The sequence below is a fragment of the Erpetoichthys calabaricus genome, chromosome 11, assembly GCF_900747795.2.
Source record: "Erpetoichthys calabaricus chromosome 11, fErpCal1.3, whole genome shotgun sequence".
Classification (NCBI taxonomy): Eukaryota; Metazoa; Chordata; class Cladistia; order Polypteriformes; family Polypteridae; genus Erpetoichthys; species Erpetoichthys calabaricus.
In genome coordinates this window covers 37,402,121-37,427,652 of record NC_041404.2, presented here as the reverse complement: position 1 = coordinate 37,427,652, position 25,532 = coordinate 37,402,121, and the positions used below count along the sequence as shown (strand labels likewise).

The window sequence follows — 25,532 nt, the reverse complement described above, 5'->3', positions numbered from 1 at the left end:
GCACTCCTCACAACACACAACTGCCACTCTACCCTCTTCCTTTTGTTGAGCTGGGCACAACTTTTATTGTTTTGATCAGTCTCAGTATTTATCACAATATAAAACTATAGTACTGTTGGAATATAACAATAAAGACCGAATAAATAAGATGTTCATAGTTTTAAAATATTTATGAACAAATAACATGCACAAAACATACACACTTAAATTAGCAAAAACTGAAGATTTTAACCGTCACCTTATCGTGGTGGAGGGGTTTGCGTGTCCCAATGATCCTAGGAGCTCTGTTGTCCAGGGCTTTATGCCCCTGGTAGGGCCACCCAAGGCAAACTGGTCCTAGGTGAGGGATGAGACAAAGAGCGGTTAAACAAACCTCCTATGAAGAAAAACCATTTTGGACGGCGTTTTCCCTTGCCCGGACGCCGGTCACCGGGGCCCCACTCTGGAGCCAGGCCTGGAGGTGGGGCTCGATGGCGAGCGCCTGGTGGCCGGGCCTGCACCCATGGGGCTCGGCCGGGCACAGCCCGAAGAGGCAACGTGGGTCCCCCTTCCCATGGGCTCACCACCTATGGGAGGGGCCAAGGAGGTCGGGTGCAGTGTGAGTTGGGTGGTGGCCGAAGGCGGGGACCTTGGCGGTCCGATCCTCGGCTACAGAAACTGGCTCTTGGGACGTGGAATGTCACCTCTCTGAAGAGGAAGGAGCCTGAGCTAGTGTGCGAATTTGAGAGGTTCCGGCTAGATATAGTCGGGCTCACCTCGACGCACAGCTTGGACTCTGGAACCAATCTCCTTGAGAGGGGCTGGACTCTCTACCACTCTGGAGTTGCCCCCGGTGAGAGGCGCCGAGCAGGTGTGGGTATACTTATTGCCCCCCAACTTGGAGCCTGTACATTAGGGTTTACCCCGGTGGACGAGAGGGTAGCCTCCCTTCGCCTTCGGGTGGGGGGACGGGTCCTAACTGTTGTTTGTGCGTATGCACCGAACAGCAGTTCGGAGTACCCACCCTTTTTGGAGTCCCTGGAGGGGGTGCTAGAGGGCATGCCTTCTGGGGACTCCCTCGTTCTGCTGGGAGACGTCAATGCTCATGTGGGCAATGACAGTGAGACCTGGAAGGGCATGATTGGGAGGAATGGCCCCCCTGATCTGAACCCGAGCGGTGTTTTGTTATTGGACTTCTGTGCTCGTCACTTATTGTCCATAACGAACACCATGTTCAAGCATAGGGGTGTTCATATGTGCACTTGGCACCAGGACACCCTGGGCCTCAGTTCGATGATCGACTTTGTGGTCGTGTCGTCGGACTTGCGGCCACATGTCTTGGACACTCGGGTGAAGAGAGGGGCGGAGCTGTCAACTGATCACCACCTGGTGGTGAGTTGGCTTCGATGGTGGGGGAGGATGCCGGTCAGGCGTGGTAGGCCCAAACGTGTTGTGAGGGTCTGCTGGGAACGTCTGGCAGAGCCCCCTGTCAGAAGTAGCTTCAACTCCCACCTCCGGCAGAACTTCGACCACATCCCGAGGGAGGTGGGGGACATTGAGTCCGAATGGGCCATGTTCCGTGCCTCTATTGTTGAGGCAGCTGACCGGAGCTGTGGCCGTAAGGTGGTCGGTGCCTGTCGTGGCGGCAATCCCCGAACCCGCTGGTGGACACCGGCGGTGAAGGATGCCGTCAAGCTGAAGGAGTCCTACGGGACCCTTTTGTCCTGTGGGACCCCGGAGGCAGCTGATAGGTACCGGCAGGCCAAGCGGAATGCGGCTTTGGTGGTTGCTGAGGCAAAAACTCGGGCGTGGGAGGAGTTTGGGGAGGCCATGGAGAATGACTTTCGGACGGCTTCGAGGAGATTCTGGTCCACCATCCGGCGTCTCAGGAAGGGGAAGCAGTGCAGTGTCAACACTGTATATGGTGGGGATGGTGCGCTGCTGACCTCGACTCAGGACGTTGTGGGTCGGTGGGGGGAATACTTCGAAGACCTCCTCAATCCCATTAACATGCCTTCCAATGAGGAAGCAGAGCCTGGGGACTCAGAGGTGGGCTCCCCCATCTCTGGGACTGAGGTCACCGAGGTGGTCAAAAAACTCCTTGGTGGCAGGGCCCCGGGGGTGGATGAGATACGCCCGGAGTTCCTCAAGGCTCTGGATGTTGTAGGACTGTCTTGGCTGACACGCCTCTGCAACATCGCATGGACATCAGGGACAGTGCCTCTGGATTGGCAGACCGGTGGTGGTGGTCCCCCTCTTTAAGAAGGGGGATCGGAGGGTGTGTTCCAACTACAGAGGGATCACACTCCTCAGCCTCCCTGGAAAAGTCTATTCAGGGGTCCTGGAGAGGAGGGTCCGTCGGATAGTCGAGCCTCGGATTCAGGAGGAACAGTGTGGTTTTCGTCTTGGTCGCGGAACAGTGGACCAGCTCTATACCCTTAGCAGGGTCCTGGAGGGTGCATGGGAGTTTGCCCAACCAGTCTACATGTGTTTTGTGGACTTAGAAAAGGCATTCGACCGTGTCCCTCGGGGAATCCTGTGGGGGGTACTCCGAGAGTATGGGGTACCGGCCCCCCTGATAAGGGCTGTTCAGTCCCTGTACGATCGGTGCCAGAGCTTGGTCCGCATTGCCGGCAGTAAGTCGAACCCGTTTCCAGTGAGAGTTGGACTCCGCCAGGGCTGCCCTTTGTCACCGATTCTGTTCATATCTTTTATGGACAGAATTTCTAGGCGCAGCCAGGGTGTTGAGGGGGTCCGGTTTGGTGGGCTCAGGATTGGGTCACTGCTTTTTGCAGATGATGTTGTCCTGTTTGCTTCATCAGGCCGTGATCTTCAGCTCTCTCTGGATCGGTTCGCAGCCGAGTGTGAAGCGGCTGGGATGAGAATCAGCACCTCCAAATCCGAGACCATGGTCCTCAACCGGAAAAGGGTGGAGTGCCCTCTCAGGGTTGGTAGCGAGATCCTGCCCCAAGTGGAGGAGTTCAAGTATCTCGGGGTCTTGTTCACGAGTGAGGGAAGAATGGAGCGTGAGATCGACAGGCGGATCGGTGCGGCATCCGCAGTAATGCGGGCGTTGCATCGGTCTGTCATGGTGAAAAAGGAGCTGAGCCGCAAGGCGAAGCTCTCAATTTACCAGTCGATCTATGTTCCTACCCTCACCTATGGTCATGAGCTATGGGTAGTGACCGAAAGAACGAGATCACGAATACAAGCGGCTGAAATGAGTTTCCTCCACAGGGTGTCTGGGCTTTCCCTTAAAGATAGGGTGAGAAGCTCAGTCATCCGGGAGGGGCTCAGAGTAGAGCCGCTGCTCCTCCGCATCGAGAGGAGTCAGATGAGGTGGCTCGGGCATCTGATCAGGATGCCTCCTGGACGCCTCCCTGGTGAGGTGTTCCAGGCACGTCCAACCGGGAGGAGGCCCCGGGGAAGACCCAGGACACGCTGGAGGGACTATGTCTCTCGACTGGCCTGGGAACGCCTTGGGATTCTCCCGGAAGAGCTAGAAGAAGTGGCCGGGGAGAGGGAAGTCTGGACATCTCTGCTCAAGCTGCTGCCCCCGCGACCCGACCTCGGATAAGCGGGAGACGATGGATGGATGGATGAAGATTTTAATGGAACAAGTGCAGTTACAGTAGCTCAGATTAACAAGATATGTAACAACTTTAACAGTGCATATGCATCACTATGTTGGGGTAGTGTTGCCTCTACAGTGAAAGCTGGAAGAGACAGTGGAACTGACAGTCGTAGGTGTGTGTAACAGAATGGTCAGCACTTTTTCTCTCTTGGATGAAGCAGAGGGTTCAGGATGCAGCAGTAGTTAGTTTTTAAGAATTGAGCAGCAGTAAGCAGCTGATGTAGTAGGATCAAAGCTCTCTTCTAAGACTGTGTCCCTGAGCAAGTCACTTGTGCTCCAACTGGAAATTTTAAAATAATGGTAAATTGTCTCAATTGTTGTAATCTGCCTTGGGTAAAAACTGTCAGCCAAGCAAATATGATTAAACATTATATGTGCATTCGTACGCACACTCTCACTCACCCTGCATCTGGGCTAATGTAGTACTTAATGTCTGATTATAGTGAAAAGTCAAGCAAAATGACACCTTTTATTGACTAACTAAAAAGATTACAATATGCAAGCTTTCAATTATTTTGGTAATTCTGATCCAAATTATTCTTTCTAACACATGCTGACAGTTCATTTTTCTTTGTACACAAAAAGCAATTAAAGAGGCTGTTTGTTGTAGGATATATAAAACTAAACATTTTAAGCATGTTTCATGTCACTTCAAATGCAGGTCTGCCACAAAAATGCAATTTCTTGTGACCATGTGGTAAGATTCCCCAAGGGTGATCCAGCTCACAGGAGCCTCACCCACGTAACACCTTGCTGTGGCAGATAGACAATCATTTCTGGGGGTGGCTGGACTGCGTGTCTGCCCCTGGTTGCAAACTGGGATCCCAAGCTGTTTCATCATGTGGTGGGTACAGCAACACACTCTACCAATGCATTCTTCATAACCTGTTATATTTTGTATCAGTAATGAAGTGAAAAGTTAGCATTGCATTTCAGCTGTATTTTAGATGGTATGATGTTAATTGCCCCAATGAAACTCCCACTTTAAAGGGGGATCATACTAAATTACCCACTGAGAAACTAGTATTTCACGTGAGCACCATAGCACCTGAATGTACTATATAACCATAGAGTCTATAGTTGTGCATTAAGCATAATATCTCTTTTGTTAAATATTAGAATGCAGTGCTGTCAGGAAGATTTTTTTGGAGTCCACAGGTTAGGAATAACCATCTGAGAAGATGGTGGACTTTTTCTCCATTAACCCAAATTTTGTTCTTTGCTATTTGCTGTGACTATTTTGTTTCCAGAATAATGGCCCCCAGGTGTACTGCAGATGGAATTAGTGCTGCGTTCATATGATGTTGGAGTATTTGGACTCCTACTTCAGTGTTTTTGACAATTTCCAATCAGACTTTTCAGAAAAAGTGAGAATACATAAGTATGTTTTTTGTGAAAATAAAGTATACTAAATGTTTATCACTCGGCTCCCAATACAATTCTACCACAAAAATGGTATTAGTGACTAACGAGTTATTATACAGATGACGTTTATATACGGATGTCCAACTCGTAGCTCCAGGTTTGTTGGATGTTCATGTGCAATTTGTGACTCAAACTTGTTTACTGTCTGTATCCAATTGCATATGAAAGCAGCATAAGACCTACAAGGAGTGGTAGTCTACAGGTGTAACACGAACAGTTGTAGAAAGTCTATCGCTAAGCCTCGATGTCATAATAATGCACACGCTGTGTGTGGGAACATTTGGACATGTTGGAGGGAAAAGCAGCCAATGTCAAAAGAGCTTTAAATTCTTAAGTTTGAAAATTTACCACAGGATAACTAGGAAAATGATATTCTAGTGTACCAAGGTGAATGCTTTACTTTAGAATTTCAGTTTTTTTCCACTTATATCAATGCATGTTTGTGTGTGTTCCTCATCTAATATTTCCTCAATAATGTACAATTTTCACAGTTACATTTGTATCCCGAATACCTAGCTTTAAATTGTTTGGCCTAAGACTTTTGTGTGGTGTGTTCAAACTTTGCATCATTTTCACAATCTGTCAGTGTCTGATGGCTAATTGACATCTCTATGCTTGATTCGAGCAATGATTCAGTTTGTTTTAAAACAGCCTTTATGACAGTGTTTTCCTTTGTGTTTAATATTGATGAGTTACCGAAAACTTGCAGAAAGTATAGAAATTTTCATCCACTAGATGAAACACAATAAAACATACATCACACCAAGCATGACTCGTGGTTAACTTTAAGCCAGTGTCACAGTCAGGGTTAATGCTATGGTAGTTAAATACATTTATACACTCTCTCTCTCTGGTCTGAACAAACACCAGAATATCAAATTTTAAAAGAAACATTTACTTGGCAGTTACTGTCAGTGAGACATTATGCAGCTTGTATTGCTGCTGTTATAAAGAAGCCTCAGTAGCATTTCTTGATACAGTTCTGAATAATTTGTTGGCTGTAAGTACTCTGTGTAAGTGTGTAATGGATAGGATGTGCACCATTGTTCGTAATTGCACCAAGTTTTGTTTTAAATCTGGCCTTTGGTATGATCTCCTGGGGTCCAGAGTGTATCCCGTAACTGAACCTACCATTTTAATTAGGTTGATTTGTTGAGCCTATCTTGGAGTAATGTTACCAGCCCAGCACTCCATAGCATAGAAAATCACACTGGCCTTCACAGAGAGGTAGAATAGGAGCAGTCTCCTAAGAGAGTCTGTTCTGCCCTTTCGTGTATATTTCCTCTGTAGTTCAAGACCAGTTTAGCTCGTCATTGATGTGGACACCCAAGTACTTGTATGAGTGCACCACTCTACAACTACTTACTGTTTGTGTAAGAAAGTTGCAGCATGGTGCATTTTTTCAATGTAATGCAATAACTTAAAACATTGTGGAGTTGCACAGTGCAGAAATGGCAGTTGTATAATGGTGTTTAAGGTTTCTATCTTCAAGGCTTAACCATGAGCAGCAAGGCCAAATGAAATTGTAATCAGCTGTTTTTTTTGTATATATGAATGTAATGCATTTTAAGTGGAAATCAAAGTATGATAAAGAACTATTGAACCTGACAACTGTAACCAGTAGTTTGCATATTCACAGTTCAGTTGTGTGCTCATTCACTGCCAACTGAGTTAAGGCAGTTTATATTTGCAGCCTAGGGCCATAGGAAAACTGGGTAACATTCTAGAATTTTCCAAAACCAGCCACAGTAATAAAGCTTTCATCTATACATAATTGTGCGGCGTATGCTACGCTGCGGATTGGCTAGTTACCATCATTTCACAGGATCTCGTTTTCTGTCTTTTGGAGGGCCCTTTAAGGTTTGTTTTGATCAGCGGCGCACCAGTATTGAGAAACGCTGGCATCTATGACTTGCTTGCGAACAAATGGCAATCCGCAACCCACTGGCAGTGAGATAATGGTTGAAAAACACTGCCTTATGGGGACCTTTGAATTGATTTGTGCTTTATCATAGTTGCAGTTCAAGTATGCATATCCACAGAGCCTCCGTTGCAATGACTATACACTTTACAACTGACGTACGGCCACTTTTACAAATGGCTGGTCCCAAATGGAGCCATAAGTCAGAAAGCAACTATACATAAATTATTGTATGGTGACGGGTAGAAACATTTTTAAAATATGTACTGGGTACTTCATTTGTACGTCAGATGTACAGTGGAACCTCGGTTTACAACCAAAAGGTTCGCCAAACTTTTTTGCCTCGGTTCACGACCACACACTCGGTATACGAACAAGCCAGGTGCATTCCCCGTGCAGCTAGCAAGAGAGAGAGCGAGAGAGCGCGACACACACACACACAGCGCGAGAGACAAGGCACGCACACAGGCAGCTTGAGACAGAGAGCTGCGCACACACACAGGAGCACACGCGAGAGAGGGGCGCACACACAGGAGCGCCTAGAGAGACACACACACAGGCGCTCCAGGCTTGCAAAAGAGACACGCGCACACACACACACAGGCGCGAGAGCGAGCGAGGGACGCATAAGGTAGAGAAGGCTCGTTTTTGTTTTCAGGTCTATTTACAGCGATCGGTTCGTAGCCTGTATTGTTGCAATGTTACTTTTCTTGGTGGTTTATTAAATCACGGATTTTTCAAATGTTTATTTTTTCCCCTGTGCTTAAAACTCATTTTAAAAAAGTGTTTTTAGCGAGCGATTCCTAGCACTATAGCGCGAACTATTGCAGTCTTAGTTTTCTCTGTTGTTCAGTGTTTTCTCAGTGTTGTTTAATGTTTTTACATTTAGTTTACCATTACGCTGTGCATTCTACAGTATAATTAACTATTTGTGCTTAAAAACTAAATGTGTGTGTGTGTGTATATATATATATATATATATATATATATATATATATATATAATATATATATATATATATATATATATATATATATATACACACATACATACAGTAATCCCTCCATCGCGGGGGTTGTGTTCCAGAGCCACCCGCGAAATAAGAAAATCCGCGAAGTAGAAACCATATGTTTATATGGTTATTTTTATATTGTCACGCTTGGGTCACAGATTTGCGCAGAAACACAGGAGGTTGTAGAGAGACAGGAACGTTATTCAAACACTGCAAACAAACATTTGTCTCTTTTTCAAAAGTTTAAACTGTGTTCCATGACAAGACAGAGATGACAGTTCCGTCTCACAATTAAAAGAATGCAAACATATCTTCCTCTTCAAAGGAGTGCGAGTCAGGAGCAGAGCATGTCAGAGAGAGACAAAAGCAAACAAATCAATAGGGCTGTTTGGCTTTTAAGTATGCGAAGCACCGCGGCACAAAGCTGTTGAAGGCGGCAGCTCACACCCCCTCTGTCAGGAGCAGAGAGGGAGAGACAGATAAAAACAAACAGTGAAAAATCAATACGTGCCCTTTGAGCTTTTAAGTATGCGAAGCACTGTGCAGCATGTCGCTTCAGGAAGCAGCTTGCACAGAAGGTAGCAACGTGAAGATAATCTTCCAGCATTTTTAGGCGAGCGTCCGTATCGTCTAGGTTTGTGAACAGCCCCCCTGCTCAATCCCCCTACGTCAGGATCAGAGAAACTCGGCGCAAGAGAGGGAGAAATGTAAGTTGGGTAGCTTCTCAGCCATCTGCCAATAGCGTCCCTTGTATGAAATCAACTGGGCAAACCAACTGAGGAAGCATGTACAAGAAATTAAAAGATCCCTTGTCCGCAGAAATCCGCGAACCAGCAAAAAATTCGCGATATATATTTAAATATGCTTACATATAAAATTCGCGATGGAGTGAAGCCGCAAAGGCGAAGCGCGATATAGCGAGGGATTACTATATATATATATATATATATAATATATAAAATATATAATACACACACATACAGTTTGTATGGTCTGGAACGGATTAATTGTATTTACATACAATCCTATGGGAGAAATTGCTTCGGTTCACGACCAACTCGTTTTACGGCCAGAGTTTTGGAACGGATTATGGTCGTGAACCGAGGTTCCACTGTACACAGTACTCTTTATTTGGCTACTGCAGGCACTTTACAAATGTCCATTGAGTACTATGTTATTCATGACAACAATAAACCTAGAAATACACCTGCCTAATGCAAATACAAAGATGGATTAAAAGATATCATTATGCATTAGGTTTTGGGGTGAGTTTTTAGAATTTTGTTTTGAAAAATGATTTGTTATTAATGCTAGAGTAGCAACAAATTCAAAATAGGATTTGTGTATTACAAATGTTGCCAAGAGCAAAATCTGAAAAGGTGGGTTGTTGAAAGTAGTTTAATGCAGAAAAACATTTGAAAGTGTGTAGTCTCAGCAACCTTTAACTAGCTAGATAGGTTAGTAAACAGGTACGTAATTCTTTAAATCACATTTATACTTACTAGACACTGTTTCCTCTAGAACAGGGGTGGGCAGTGTCTGTCCTGGAAAGCCGCAGTGGCTGCAGGTTTTTGTTTCAACCCAGTTTTTTAATGAAGTCAATTATTGCTGATGAAGAAGCACTTACTGCTCAAATGACATTTTGATGCTTCATTTTAGTGGTCTTGCTTGTTAAGGGTCCCCACCCTTAATTGCTTATTTCTATCTTAAACTGCTGCATTCACTGTTTTAGTGGCTCTTTATTAGCAATAAGAGCAATAAATGACAAAGCAGCCAGCAGTTCTCCTTTTCCATTTTCATCCGTGTGTTCATGCACCGTTTGATTTAATAAAACACTCCAAAGAAAAATGTAAAAAGACTGAAGATTATCCGTTTTTAGGCATCAAATCATTTGGAGGATATCCTTGGAAAGGAAAAAAAAAACTGCGATATAAGAACGAACATTGCAGACTAACGAGCCATAAAATTAAATGAAGTCTCCGATTGGCAAGGATTGGTTTCTAATTAAGCAATTGGATCAGAATGAAAACCTGTAGCTACTGCGGCTCTCCATGACCGACATTGCCCACTTCTGCTCTAGAATATTTTCATTGGTTTAATAGCAGTCGTTGCTGACTAAGGAAGGTAGTCTCTTAGAGAGGTGTCACTGATAGTTAACATTAATAAATAAGTAATGCAAAGAACCTCCTTTTACAAGTAAAGGCATAACATTTTAAAGTGACTAAAAGTAAAGGCATGCATGTAGGGGAAATTTTAAAACAGATGTGCTTATTTGCATTATCTATACATAATTGCTTTACAGTAGTTCAACTTGTTAATATACAGCATTCCTTCTATGAAAGTCATTAAGATGATGATCTTCATTGATATTATGTGGGACATTTTGTAATTTGTTTTTTGGTGGTTTATACAGTCAAGTCCTTAAGCAGATGGGAGTTTTTTTTTTGTTTTTTATACTAGTACGATTGATATGAAGCTTTGCATTGCAGCAATTTACCTGGCAAATGAGATTTATATCTACAGTAAGTCTTGTTTAGTTTCGTCAGAGCAGTGGGGGTTTAGTGAGGAGGCACTTATTTTTAAGGAGTTGGGGCTTTTCTTTAATTGCTGTTTTTGAGATGTTGTAGGAATGTGCACAGGGTTGGTCTACTGGCAGTTAAAACAGCTTAATATGCTAGATTCAAATGAAGGGTATCATTTGAAATTTATAGATCTTCATAGCAATATTGTTTGGCCTTGTATAACTGATTTGATTCCTGTCTTGCTGGCTGTTTTATCTGTTTATAGTCATGAATGACCGTGGCTAGAGTGTAACTGGTATCCACATTTAAGAAACATAACTTAAAAAATCATATAGTAGTTATTACTTAATATTATTTATTACAGCCTTCACTTTGTGCATGATAACAGTAATGAATAATGTGTACTGGGAGGCTGGCGTTAATAACTACCATTTAGTGTAAAAATGACTATTTTTTATGTATTTTTGTTTTTTTGTTCAGCATAGTTTAGTTTTAGCGAAATGTGATTTACTGTTTTCTGTTTGAAATATTTTTGTAATTGCACGGTTTCAGCGCTGGCTATGAGCGAAGGTAACGGGAAGTCTGTTCCCCACTTTGGTCTCTTGGGTGAAAAGTAACAAAGGCGGCTTGCAGATGTTTTAAGCAGCGATAAAAGTAAACTTTTCTACGGGTATCTCGTTTCTACTGGTATACTGTGCATCTCTAATTCGGTACTAACCAGTTCTCTCTGCATGTGTATGCAAGCATGAACATCTTTAAGCATGTAACATTTTCCAACTTTCTAAAGGAGTGAGCTGGGAACTCTGTTTGCCAAGGTCTTAATATAAGAACTTGGTATGGAAAGGCCAGGATCCTTTGAAAACATTAAAGTCACGTTATTCATGTACTATGTGGCAGTTATTTGCTTTGAAGTAACTTTATTTTGTGAAGCACAGTGACGAAAAGCTTGATAACCAATCGCTCATCAGATAACAACTGATTTGAAAAAGCTTTAGTTTTGATCCAAGTTATTCATTTAATCAGTGACAAGCCCTAGAGACTGTGGTTTAGAACTATGTGGGTTCACCTTCAATTTGGCAAAACTTGTACTAATTAGAATTTGAAAAAAAAAGCTTTTTGTATTCAGTTGTATGTCAAGTGTAACTGGCTTGCAGACAACATTGAAGGAATGGCAGGAAGAGTACTTTCTGTAAAATGTGCGAAGAGTAAATTGAACTGTGGAGCTTACATAATTATGATATGGCTATCAGGGCAACCTTTAAATTCAAGCTCACTCATTAGATTTGTTAATGGAAACCCTAACCTTTCTTGAATGCTTTTTGGTTGGTAAAGTAGCTTAGCCCCTAACAATCCCTCCGTGTTCTTGTATTTTAGAACCTTTTTTTATGAAAACTTTTTCTAGTTTTCATTTCTGTCATGCACCTGATGCTCTCTAGTTATTAGGTTTTGGTTTATTAGGATGATTCAATCATGAATGGATGTTTGGGAGGATAAGCACAGTTCTACAAAAACTTTCTGGTCAGTAGTCATTTTGGCAAGTCCAGAATGTGATTCTGTTTGTAAACTCTTATGAAGGACTTGCATAGTTGTGATTTGTAGCAATTATAAATTTGAATTTTTAAAATTGTAGTTGTATGTAATACCTGTTAAATATGTGGTTAAGTTTAGAGTCCACTTTTTTCCTAGTTATAAACATTCAGTTCAGCTTCCTGAAAGAATGCAATAATTTTGTGCCTAAATAGTTTTAATATTTCAGTTAAATACATTTTCAAGTGTATGCATTAATGCCTAAATTTGTTAAATTACCACATTTTAAGCCTTAAATTATTCATGATTGTGTAAACAGGAAATTGTAATTGAAAGTAAGAAGGAACATTGTTTTTTTTTTATATAAAGTACATGGCAGTTTAGCCTAATGATGGCTGTGAGCTGCCTAGTTGGAACATGTTTTTGAACATGGATTCACACAAAGGAAGTGGTCATAAATGGAAGATCCTTTCTTGGATTTTTTTAGTATGGAAATCAAGTGCAAAAATTGATTTATGGAGTTTAAAATGAGTGAAGTGAACCAGTGTAAGCATGAGTGATGCACATTTTACACAGCAGTGTCAAACTGACACCGTGTTTTACTAGTGGGGTAGAGTTCCTCCATAGACACCTTCTGACCACAAGAATAACAACAATCATAGCATTTTTTGGCAGATCTTCAGATTGTTTTTTTGTTCCTTCTCAAATAGTGGATGTAGTGCTGGACTGTTGTTAGTTCAATGAGACATGCATTCTCTAGGCGGAAGTGGCAAAGGTCACAAATTGGAAGGCACATTGTAATAGTATAAAAGTGCCATTTATCTTGGCAGTCAAGTTCTTTTATTTGCATTTGTCAATTTTTTTTAATACAATTGCAAATGTACTTATTGTGAATGTAGCTTTTTCTGATATCTGCATATTTTTATGAATAGGTGGTATGGACAGGAGAAGGATTACAATGTCCTAGTTATGGATTTGCTGGGGCCCAGCTTGGAAGACCTCTTCAATTTCTGTTCTCGTAGGTTCACCATGAAAACAGTTCTTATGTTAGCAGACCAGGTAAGGAGAGGAAGACATCTTTTTCAGTTTAATTTCTAAATAACATATTTATTAGATGTCATTTTTTTTTTCACACCACTAATTTACCTTAACATTTTGTAAAAAAAATGATAGCCATGATTCTTGCTGTCAAAAGGCACATTCCTCACTTTGTGTTGACAAATAGTATAGCGCTTCATTTCAGTAGAATTTATCATTTGTGTAGTGTGTTTTTAATATCTAAATCACAGCTACTCATGTTCCTTGATTTTTGCTTATATAATAAGCCCAAAAATTAAACTAGGATCAGGGTCTATTGGTCATCCATACATTTTGGACAACAATGGGGGATTGTAGATTTTTTTATTTAGTAACATTAAAATGATGGAATCAAGGATTCTCAGAAATATTTATTTATTTTTAAACCTCCAGAATTTGTTTTTCTTTCAAATACTTCAGTGCCTGGCACTTTATATATTGCTTTTATACAATCCGTGCCCCTTTTAAAATGCATAATTTACCAGTTTTTTGGCTTATTCATTGAGGGGGAAACTTTAATTATGTATGGTGTCATTATGCTGCATTTGATTATTTTTGATACTTCACAGATGATCAGCAGAATTGAGTATGTGCATACAAAGAATTTCATCCATAGAGATATCAAACCAGATAACTTTTTAATGGGCATTGGGCGCCACTGTAATAAGGTAAGATTATTACTGTCTTCTTACGCCCCACTTCTCCTTCCTGTTAGTTTTTAACTATGAAAATGGCAGTGTGTGTTCAATTAAATGTTTGTGTTATGATTGGTTGAAAAAGCTCAATGTTTTATTCTCCTTTTTAGAGACTGAGAATTTTTGTCTTATTTTTTACTTGAATCTTACTAGCAGTTCAAGCTTGCTGGTAACTTGAGATGCTCCCAGTAACACTTAGCAAAAGTTGTATAGGCACACATTCTTATTAGGTAAATTTAGAGTCATCCGTTACCTACCTAAAGCCAGTGTTGCATTACACAAGTATTTGTCATTGGGTATGTCAGATTTGCCGACTGCAGTCGCTAATCTTGTTGCTTCATTATGTCAAATTGCACAATTGAAAAATAGCACTCAGTTGGTAAATTTGACATGGTCTATAATCTTCATTTAGTTCATGCCAGTTTTGGTGACAGCTACTAACTAGCGTGGCTCCTGACAGGGCTGGTGTTTGGCTCTTTGTCTTTTCCATTCTTTAATGGTATATAAAATACTAGACCCCAGAAAGGTGAGCCTCCCTTTTGTTTGGGAGGCACACAGCCTAAAGTGTTGTGTGAAGGAGCTTGTGCTATACAACAGGTTAATAGCTGCTTTGAGTTCAGCTGCAATCTCTGCTTTTTCCCCTTCCCCCAATTCTATTTTAGTATGTAAAACACACAACCTCAGACAGATGAGCTTCTCTTCTGTGTGTGAGTTGCAAAATGTGCACGTTATTCTTAGGTGAGCATGCATAGGTTGTCAGCTCTTCTTCACACACAGATCGTCAATTTGCATACTAGTTGGTCTCAGTTGCTGGCTGTCATATTAGGAGATCCGCATCATGGGAGTGTGTTGCCAAGCACCTCCGACTTGATCAGATTATGTAAATGAAGGCTATGACTGAAAATTGCTGGAAAAGTCGCATATTGTGACATGATTTTGGGAAACCTTTTCAAAAGCAACCTGTGGGCTGCTGTTTGAATCCGGGATCCCTGGATATGTGCAGTTGTGATACATATTTAGCTATTTTTGTAACTGTTTAGCAGCTGCACAAATGAAATATTTTTTGTAATGTGTGAGACTATCGTGAAAGTCATGCAATTACTTTCAGAATAAAATTGTACTTTGTAATAGTCATTACAGCCCAGGTTACTAACAGTATTTTGGCTTTTAATAATTGAACCAACTTTTTGTTTGTTTTTTTTTCTCTCCCCCCTGGGCCCAACTAAGCCAGATGTATCTGTGCATGCTGTTCATTTCTACATTTTGAACAAAATAACTTGACCAGCTTGACTTGAATGGAATTTGTAAACCAGGAAAGGTGTCGGGATATACTCACTTTCAGGACAAGATGGAAATGCAATACGTTCTTATACTTGTGATTATTATCATATAAACTGTTGAATTTTTTATTTTTTTGCCAACATGTGCAAATCACACCAATTATCTTCTGTTTAATATTGGAATTGCAATTGCATTCACACTTTGTCCAATCACTTATTAACCATGGTTGGAATTATTTTACTCTAGCCTTTTTAAAAAAATCTTTGCCTTTTATTTTGAAGTTTAAATGGAATGGTAAGTGATGGCTTCTGTCTGTGATTCATCTTAGGTATCAACTTGGCAGTTGCTAAATCAATGGCATACTTAAATCTAACTGCCCGTTAACTGAACATGTCCCATCTCATTACCGGATGTGCATGAGAGTGCTGAGGATTTTTTTTTTGTTTGTTTGTTTTTAAGACAGTTGATCATTTAAAACTTTGGACCTCCATGTATTATATATAATTAATTAGTGTTCAGTTAGTAGTTAAAATTTTTGTGTTTATTTGGCTCAGATGGTTTGGGGGTTTATTGGCAATCGTGAAAAGACCACTTAAGGTTAATGCATGAATTTTCTTTTTTTGTAAATTTTGTCTTTTCAGGATGGAAAGCATTGAATTTTGGGTTATATTTTTGTTTTGCTTGTAAAGTTGCCTGAATTTTTTTTTTCTTTTTTATGTTGAGCCCTTGCAGACAGGCAACATTGGCAAAGATAAAGCATGATGCATCTTAGAATTTTAAACATCAGAAAGTGAAATGAGCAATAGTGTTTTGGCAAAACAAAGCCTGAATATAGATAAGTTTCCTACTTTAACATCATGGCTCAAAATCATTTTTGACACTGCTTTCTTAAATCTTGTTTACCATTATGTGTCTGTGTGAATGCTAGTCTCATGCTTTTTCAGTTTTGTGTGCAAAAAAGGATGTTCTGTGATTATGTGCTTTCCATGATGTGGCAAAGCACTTCTTTAATCCGTATTCCATATGCAATATCAGAATTGTAGAACAAGTTTTCTATCTCTGGTAGCGTGGACTCTATTTGAGGGCCAGCTTTGTTCTTTTGCTTCTGCTTTTTTCTTCTTGCCTTTTTGCTTATTTGTAAATCCATATGTGTTTGCCTTTTGAAATAGGAGGGATTTCTTAGTAATGTTTAAGGTGTTTTGTTTTTTTTTCCTAGACTACGTTATTAGTGAAGAACCAACTCTTGACATTTTTATATTAGGCCCTTTTTTATATTTTTTTTGAGGTGTTGGTGGTTTTTGTCTGTTTTACTGTTAGTAAACCCGTTTTGGAAGTATTGGGCAATAGCACCAAAATGTTAGGGGTTGATTGCATTGCTTTCCTTGCTTTTTATCCAATTTCATTTTAATAAAAATGTAATACATTGAAGTAGGAGCTGTTAGTTACAAGTTATGGCTTTTTCTAAGTAATGAGGTCTGGAAAAAATTAATTTGGCTTATTCTGAAAAATTTGTGCCCCCCTCTCCACTTGCTCCCTATTTTGAGTGCTGAGGTCGAAATGCCAGCTGTCTTGTGCTGCCTTGCTTTTCACCAGCTTCAGGCAAATGCTGCTCTTAGCTTTTTTCGTAGTCTGTTTATCTATATTTACTTTCTCAAATTCATCATTTAGTATTTGCTTCTTTCCAGCAATTTTGCCCCTTCCCCATTCACCCACCTCCTTTCAGCTTTTCTATACCTGCTGATCAACTTAGTGATCTTTAGGATTGGTGCCAATGTGCTTTCTTCCCTCTTCCTTACTGAAGATGTATTCCTGTACTGACAACATCTGGGGGTGGGTGTGGTAGTTGGGGATAGGACTCTTTAAATTTATTAAGCTTAAGTTTTTTTTTTTTTTCTCCCCCCTATGGCTTTAGTTCCAGTTAATGTAATGGGGTGGACAGATTTTTTTACAAAAAAGACAGGGTTGTGTGTGTTTTTTTTCTTCATTCATTTAAGGAAAAGTATTTGTTCCCAGCATGGTCATGCTCCAGTCCATAGCTTTGCAAAGGCCTGCTGTCTTCATTTTTTCCCCCTTTTGGTTTTCTTTTAGTGTATGTCTCTTCAGCCGGTTGCTTTGGCTTTAGAAATTAGTTTAGCATTGCATGACCGTTTATTCTAGTCGCCAAATCTGCTGGCAAATGTAAAATAGTGAGGGGCTAGACTATGAACTATTTCAAGATTTAGAAGTGATTTAGGGGTTAGTGGGCTACTGAGTGGGTTTCTTTGTGGATCCTGGGTCTCTTGGTAATCTGAAGTCTCTGGGGTAAGCTAGCTGACACAATAGTGGAAGAAGGCTAGTATTTGACTTCCTCCTCCTGCTGCTCTGTTCTTTTTCTGAGCCTTGGTGTTGCCTGTCTGCGCTGGCCTTCTTGGGTTGTCAGCACTACTGTTTGATGCACTGCACCCTCTATTGTTTGTTTAGTGTTTAGAATATCCAGTGGGGAAGAGGAAACGAAGCTTGGCTGTTAGTTCTTCTCAGGACCCAGCTTTCTCAGGATTAAACCAGGTCTGAAACAACTCCTGTCTACTCCTTTCAGCTCCTAAGACTCATTTTGCTTCAAGCTTTTTCATTTTATTATGAGTGTAATAGCAATGTGTAGTTGTATATATTGTGGCATTTTTATTCAGACACATGTAAACAGTCATCTTAATTAAGTCTAATATTGATCCAGGTGGCTTTTTTTTAAGTAGAAAAGCTTGAGGTGCACACCTGTATGTACCAGTAAATGTGTGGTGTTCTTTTGGTGTTTTGTTCTTAGCCTTTTAAATCCATACTAAATAGGCTTGAGCAACTAACAATGGTATTAGTGGCAGTGTGCCCATGCTTAGAGCTTACCAGTATGAGAGAGTAGAGTAACTTCATTTTTGTTTTTAAATAAAATTTAATACTGCACACTACAACTTGCTTCATGCATGTTGCTTTACTTAAATCATTTAAGGAAAGTATTGCTCATATGTCCATTTTCTTAAAGTGCAATAAACAATACTTTTTAGCAACACTATTTTTAATCTGAACCATGGGTTTAAAAATGTAATTTTAGGCATTGTATTAACTGTTCTTTCTTGTAGGTCTAAAAGTGATTTAATAAATATGAACATTTTTTATAAATCTGAGTATTTGTCAATAGAATGTAGTATTCAGTAAAGCTTAGGTTGGAAGAAATCTTGTAAGTACTGATAAGTTTTAGTCACTCAATCTTTTATTTATTTTTATAAATGCGCGCATGCAAAGTGATCTTTTCTGCTTTTTAAAATTAAGTTCTTCAACATTTATGGCTTTGTGGACTTGCCTTTGGGATACTAATGTATGCACAAGGCTTAGGCTCTTAAAATTAAATATTTTAAAGCCGCTTTAATTTAACGAATCATGAAAACTTGTGTAAATATTTTCAGTGCCATTGTTTTGTCTTAAGCCTCTTCCACAACCCCAGCTCCTTGTGGGAGGAGATAACCTAGTGAATATACGATTGCTTTTGGGTGGCAGGCTGCAAAACTTTGTTCTAATTCCTAGAGAGGCCCCTAAAATCTGAAAACCTAACCAGCCTTTTTGTCATCTGGAATGACAAACCAGACTCACAATTCCTATTTAATGAATTTTTCTAGAAATTGAAAGCTTTTGTACCTAGAATTCTCTTCTGTTGCTTTTAAAATTTAACAAACGTTGATGCCTGTTAATTGCTGTCTCTGTTCTGCAGACGATTAGACAGTTGTCGCTGAAAAAAGCTATACTTGCAACTCATTGTTTCACTTGTGAAATGAAGATCATAGACAAATCTGAGAGATTGTCACCCGTCCAGTTATTTCCACCCATTACTATGGAAAGCACCTACACTATGATAATGAATACAAGAGGTTGCTTCAGCCCACCATGTTACAGGCACCAGCAGCGCGATTTGAGAACACCATAAAGATAATTTAATATCATTCAGAGTTGTTTTAAAACTGCTCTGAATCGACTCTGAATTGGCTTGAATAAATGTCTACCGACAAACAGTAGAATGTAAATTCCTTTTACTCTCTCAAAAATGCTGTCCTGTCCTTAACATGATTGACTTTGCATATGCTTTAAAAACAATTCATCTATTTTTTTTTTTATTTTTTTTTTTTTTTTTAAGGCACAATCTTATTTTTCCATTTCCTCAGTAAAGATACATTTGGCATAGCTTTGGTGGTGTTACCACCTAAAAAATGCATAGCAATTCTAGTGTTATTGTTTTCATGTTAGATTCATGGGGTTGACTTTTTGTTTTGATACATCAAAAGAAATTCTTAATTTACAAACTCCAATCTTAACATTCACTCTAAACTCAGTTAGCTGACTAATATTCAGATGGTCTCTGTGCCAAATCTTTTAACTTTGGATTTATTTAGCTTCAGCAGAATGATTTGTACTTGAAGGTTCTACACTTAAGTTGCTACTTAAGAATTCTGCTGTATTGGCTGTAACGGTACGTTTATCACCCTGTGTGGTTGGTGACACATGTTCAAGTGGTGGTCTGCAAAAGAGTGAAAAACATTGAACTGTAAAATTTGTAAATGTATTTGGAATACAGAATGGACTTTGATATTAAAATGTGTTTTCTGTTACTTGCCCTACTTTTCTTTCTAATTAAAATTGACAGAAAATTAACACAGGGTAACTTAAAGTAACTTCGTTCCCTGGTGAAGAGAAGTGTAGTGCAGTAAATACTAAATCAACACGAATAAATGGAGGAATTGACTAAGGGATCTTTTATAGTGACCTCTCAATGTTTTTACTGCTTTTTGTTTCTTAAATTTGTAAAAAGCAGCCAAAGAACAAAATTTAGCAGATAACATAATTGGAAACTGTTTACTGTATTCTTGCAAGCAACTTTTTTAGTTATGTGCTCTCAAGCCAATTTTGTTAACCAAATGGGCGAGTGAACATTGTGAAAATCCTGTTTTGCTTTTATGTATAAAAGTGCTCATGTGAAACAAGACTACTATGAAGAAACTGACATTCTTGCAGTTCTGAAGACTAATTGGTCACCTACGTCAAGGCAGAGCTCTTTTGATTTAGACTGGCCGAGATTGGTGTATTTTGCACTTGTTTACGGACTGGAGATTACATTACAAGAGAACATTTGTATTAGTGGCATGTTAAGCAGTCAACTATGTCTGTGTTGGTGTGTGTCATGTAAAAACATGACTAATTCCTAATTCGGTTGCACGGCTTCTACCGAACACAAAGGTCTTATTTGGTGTTTTTATGAGCATTAACTGAAAAATAGGATGCATGAAAAAAACGCCAAACAATGCTTTAACTAATCGTAGTCGGTGCTGCAGTTTAAGTGGCTTGCAGACTGAAATGTGTAATTCAGGTTAAGAAATGTATGTTTAAAACATGGACAGCTCCCCCAACCCTATTTTAAACATGGAATTTGCAATTTTATTTTAAAAAGACAACATATAATCTACCCATTTTATATTAATATCCTAACCTCTAAATGATGTGAACATAATGGCATCTCATTTATACACTTGTTTATGTAGTCTTGCAGTAAAGGAGTGTAGTAGGTCTCTCTCCCCCCAACAACTGTTCAGTCTTGAAGTTTGCCAATCAGGTTAGACCTCTCCTTGTATTGCAAGTTTGCACACAGGTCACAGTGTATAGCATCAGGCAGAACAAACATTTTGAGTGCAAAATAAATAAACTGAATGCATTTTATTTTTAAATATTTGCATCAATTCCTTTTAATCTGCTTCCCTGCTACATTAGTCAATTTACATCAAACAGTTGTCAGTGGGAATGGAGACCATGAGGCACATTGCTGTGATGTGGGAAGGTATACCTAGCTTAGAAAACTCTGTATTGGAGTCGGCAACTGAAAAGAATGTTACCAGGATTAAAAATACTCTTCAGAATGTCCTTTTGAACTTCCTTTTTTGCTTTAATGATGTATATTGCAGATATAATACTGGAAAGTAGATGTTATTTATTTGTATGTTTAAACCTTTTAGAATAGAGTTGCCGTAATTCGTGTCCCTCAGGTTTGAGTTGGCATGTACTTGTCCACTGTTGTGAAAAGGCTAACCAAGCTGTAATTCAGAACAGACAAGTGAGCTAAAATTAGACCACCAAAATGTGTTGTCTAGTTATTTTACAATGATTAGATATGTCTGGCTGAATTGTCACAGTCAGGGATGTTTAGTTATTGTATATTTTATTTCCTCTTTCCAAAGCTGCTTAGAGTATTAAGATTGTTACCAAAATTTTTTTATGCAACTGGAGCCCACTGAATAACTTTGCTGTGTGATGCTGAGGAAAAGTAGGGATTACCAAAACATCTTTATGATTTGATGTCTAATGACTTTTATATTTCTCAATGTTTGTTGCTTGTCAGTTTAACACATGTTGAGAACAGTATATTCTATCCGGCTCAAGACCCTGGCATGTTGTTCATGCAGATGAGATTCTACTCATTTAATGATATAAATTGCGTTCTCGAGCAAGGAAGGAAAATACTGAAGCTTGATTTTCACTTTTTCAGGTTAGTTTTTATATTCACACAAGTTGTATCCTTTACAAAAAGTGTTTTCTTTTTAAAATTGTAATTGTTGACTATTCCTTGAGGCTTCCAGAATAACTGAAATATAATCATTGAATCTGAGTCTCTGCTTTATTCAGTGTATACTAGACTGTTATGCCGCGTTGGCGTAGTTGATTTAAGTACTTCGGTTGGTGTGGCATACATCAACACATTGCATTTTAATCATCTTTCAAGAGGTCAACATGCCAGAATCTAATTAATTTATCTGCATGTCCTTTGTGTGAAAGACAGGGCACTACTAAAATATGGGATTACTTAAAGCAAAAGCCAAATATTGTGTTATTTACACTCTGTTATGGTTGAATGGCGTATCATAGCAGCAAAACAGCAGGCTATGTTGGAGCATCTAAGATAGAAGCATTCAGTTTTCTATTAAGACGCTGCTTAGACAGCACCATTAAGTTCTAATTCCTTTTGTTACTTCTGATTGGTAAATGGCTGCCTTCTACAGTCATTTTCCTGAGCGCTGGACTTCATAAAGAACCCATCAACCCTGAACTGAAATTTATCTTTATTTGGAAAGATTTTGAGTTTGCATTCCTTTTTGCCCTTTATTACTAAACTATTCTAATAAGTTTTTCATGTTTGCTTTTTGGTATTTGTTAGAATTATTTGTTAGTTATTAGTTTAATTGACTAATAAAAAAAAAATCGTTATTCTAATCCATTTAAAAAAAAAAAAAAAAAGTTAGGTCCAGCCCTAATACTAGCCCCTGCTAAATGTCTTCAATGAAGGACATTTCAAGGGGAGTTTAGCTTTTTACCATGTCTGAAATAGCACTTTGTTGAAAAATGTTCCTGGCACAATTCTTTGAGGTATTCGGAGAATGTTTGAAAGAAGCTGTACATGGAGCTGTTTAACACTAGAATTACCAGAGCCTACGAAAAAACTCGTAGATCCGGCCCACCTTAAATCGCTTCTTAAAACCTTTCTCACCTCTCCGCCAGCGTCTTTTGTCATCTAAATGTACTGATAAAGACAAGCTGCCAGCAGCCGGCTATTCCATCCCCCCAACGACTTAGAACGTAAACAAGCTTTTCCCAGCTAATGCCTTGATTGATTATCTGGGAGTGAAGTGGAGTTTTAGAGTAGAAATAATAAGATTGTTATTTGGAACACACGCATTTCATGTGTTGCATTTCTACAGTAATCTGTGTAAACACATTGTTAAAACAAACGGTTTACAATATTCTAGTAGCAAATGACAAAATGTAGGCATAAACTATATAATGTATGAAGCCTGAAGTCCAAATATCAAAGAAACACTTTCACAAAAGGTACAAAAAAAAGCCACCGCCAAAAAAAACCCGTCTTAGTGTGAGACATTGACATGACTTAACTATCACTGCTTCCGTGGCGTAACAGTATCAGTCGCTGACTGGGAATCAGAAGATCATGAGTTCGATCCTGCACAACTCCCATTTGAGAAGTGTTCTTATTCTCACTATTTTAGAATAAAATGATACATTTGATTTCAGTCTGTAACAGCCGGTGTAATTTATGATATTTGTAAAGGTTAGCTTTATTTTTTTAAAGTTCACTTTTCATTGTCTCAGTCGCGTTCAGGATCCATCCCTACCGCCCCCCACCTGACACTGCGGTTTTTACATAAAGACGTGCTATAGTTCTGCAGTGTATCACGATACATACGACCGCGTGTTTTTTTTCCCCCAGTATTGCCAGTCCCCACGTGTTGCTGTATGCTGTTTCTTTTGTACTCCCGGACATGCAGAGGAAAGCATAGTAAAGAGCAGTAACTTCAGCGCTATATGCAATCATCAGACACTCCCCTTCTGACACTGCTGTTTTCACATAGACGCGCTAAAGCTTTGCAGTGTACTTGTGACTGCATTGTCGTACCAATGCTTGCGAACTGAAGATAGATAGATAGATAGATAGATAGATAGATAGATACTTTATTAATCCCGATGGGATTAATTAATTAATTAAATTTAATTAATTAAAATTAATGGGAAAACTTTGAAGTGTCTGCATGCACTTTTCGTGGCATTATACGTGTATTTTTTGAGCATGCCCATGTAGCTCAAACACAGGAACATATGTTGATGTAAAAGTATAACAAAACAAGTGCACTTTTATTCAAGACTATAACCGAAGAAAAAAGAAAGCAAGTTACAGTAGGTGGAATGCTAAGAACTGATTTCCATTCTGTGCTATATAACTGTTAACATTTGAATCTGATGATTGCATATAGCGCTGTCTGATTTAGTGTGTGCAAGAACATGCAGGTGGCCAGTTGCTGAGTGCTACAACGCACATTTTAAAAAAAGAGACAGATATATGTGACATTTTGAAGAAATCATTTTATGACGCGAATAGTACCAATCAGAAAACATCGTCGAAGTAATGCAATATTATTTGAAAACGAACAGCGTCAGGTTGGGTGTGAAGTTATACTGGCACTGTTTGAGTCAGATCAGAAGCTGAATAAGCTGAAAAAGCTCTTGTTCTGACTCTAAGTAAAAAAGCATGAATTAATCAACAGAAATAACCGCGATTGACATTTTAAAGTTAACGATTTACAGTGCATACCAATTTATAAATTCAATGTCCGTTTGAGGAAAAAAAAAACACTTTCTTCAAAGCTGGGAATCGAACTCGCGTCTCTGTGGCACAGTAAGGCAGTGGTGCACCAAGTCAGCAAACCGTCCTTATAACTTATTTTTTCAAGATCCATAACACACAGACAGACAGAGCACTGCGTAATACAGAGACAGAAAGGCAGAGATATACAAATAAACAGGGAAGGCACATGTACTGAAAGAAAAAAAAAAAAAAATCAACATGTGCGTTGTTTCTGCAGCACTGAATGAGCTCACCCGCTCTAACATCACCCCTCCCCCAATCTGGCTCTCTAAGTAACAGCGCAAGTACAGACACAAATCAAGTGCATGTGTGTACTGTATAATAACAAAAACAGCAGCTTACTACTGAAAACGGCAAATATAGGAGTGAGTGGGGATCGAACCAGGACTCTTGATTACACTTGGTTTGTGTCTGTACTTGCGCTGTTACTTAGAGAGCCAGATCGGGGGAGGGGTGATGTTAGAGCGGGTGAGCTTATTCAGTGCTGCAGAAACAACGCGCATGTTTTTTTTTTTTTCTTTCAGTACATGTGCCTTCCCTGTTTGTTTGTATATCTCTGCCTGTCTGTCTCTGTATTACGCAGTGCTCTGTCTGTCTGTGTGTTATGGATCTTGAAAAAAATAAGGTACAAGGACAGTTGTTCATGTTAATTGCAGTCTCAATTGTTAAAAAAATATTTTAAAAGGAGCATCCCACATGAAAATATAACGATCTCATTAACTGACAGTGCATACCAATTTACAAATTTTATGTCCGTTTGAGGTTAAAAAGAAAAAAAAGAAGTAACACTGGGAATTCAACTCATGTTTGTGAGGCAGAGAAAAGCTACTCGGTCTGAGAGGCAAATCTTAGCGCGCTACGCCACGGAAGCTGTTATATGGTGTGTGAAGCTTTTGTAGAAGTGTTTATTTGATCTTAGGAACTCAGGCTTTACACATTCTATAGTTTATGCCTACATTTTGTAACATTTATTACTAAAATATGAAAGTTTCTGTTTTAGCAATGTGTTTACACAGATTACTGTAGAAACGGAACACGCATGAAATGCATGTATTCCAAATAGCGATCTATTATTTCTATTCTAAAACTCCAGCAGTTCAGTCACTCCCAGGTAATCAAACAAGGCATGAGCTGGGAAAACTTAGTGAACGTTCTGCGACGGTGGGGGATGGAATAGCCGGCTGCTCGCTGCTCCTCTTAATCGGCACATTTAGAAGGCAAAAGAGAGGTGAGAACGGTTTT

General features: G+C 39.5%; 1 protein-coding gene across 4 annotated transcripts in view; it reads left to right on the top strand.

Annotated features, from left to right (window-relative positions):
• csnk1a1 (casein kinase 1, alpha 1) overlaps positions 1-25,532 on the top strand; it is a 74,658-nt gene that overhangs the window by 19,021 nt on the left and 30,105 nt on the right. For 3 of the 4 annotated variants that reach the window (XM_028812950.2, XM_028812947.2, XM_028812948.2), the window contains exons 3-5: positions 12,953-13,079; positions 13,667-13,765; positions 17,534-17,617. In XM_028812950.2, coding sequence (XP_028668783.1) covers positions 12,953-13,079; positions 13,667-13,765; positions 17,534-17,617 — 310 coding nt within the window. The remainder of the gene's footprint in view (positions 1-12,952; positions 13,080-13,666; positions 13,766-17,533; positions 17,618-25,532) is intronic. The other variant, XM_028812951.2, reaches the window with a different exon arrangement.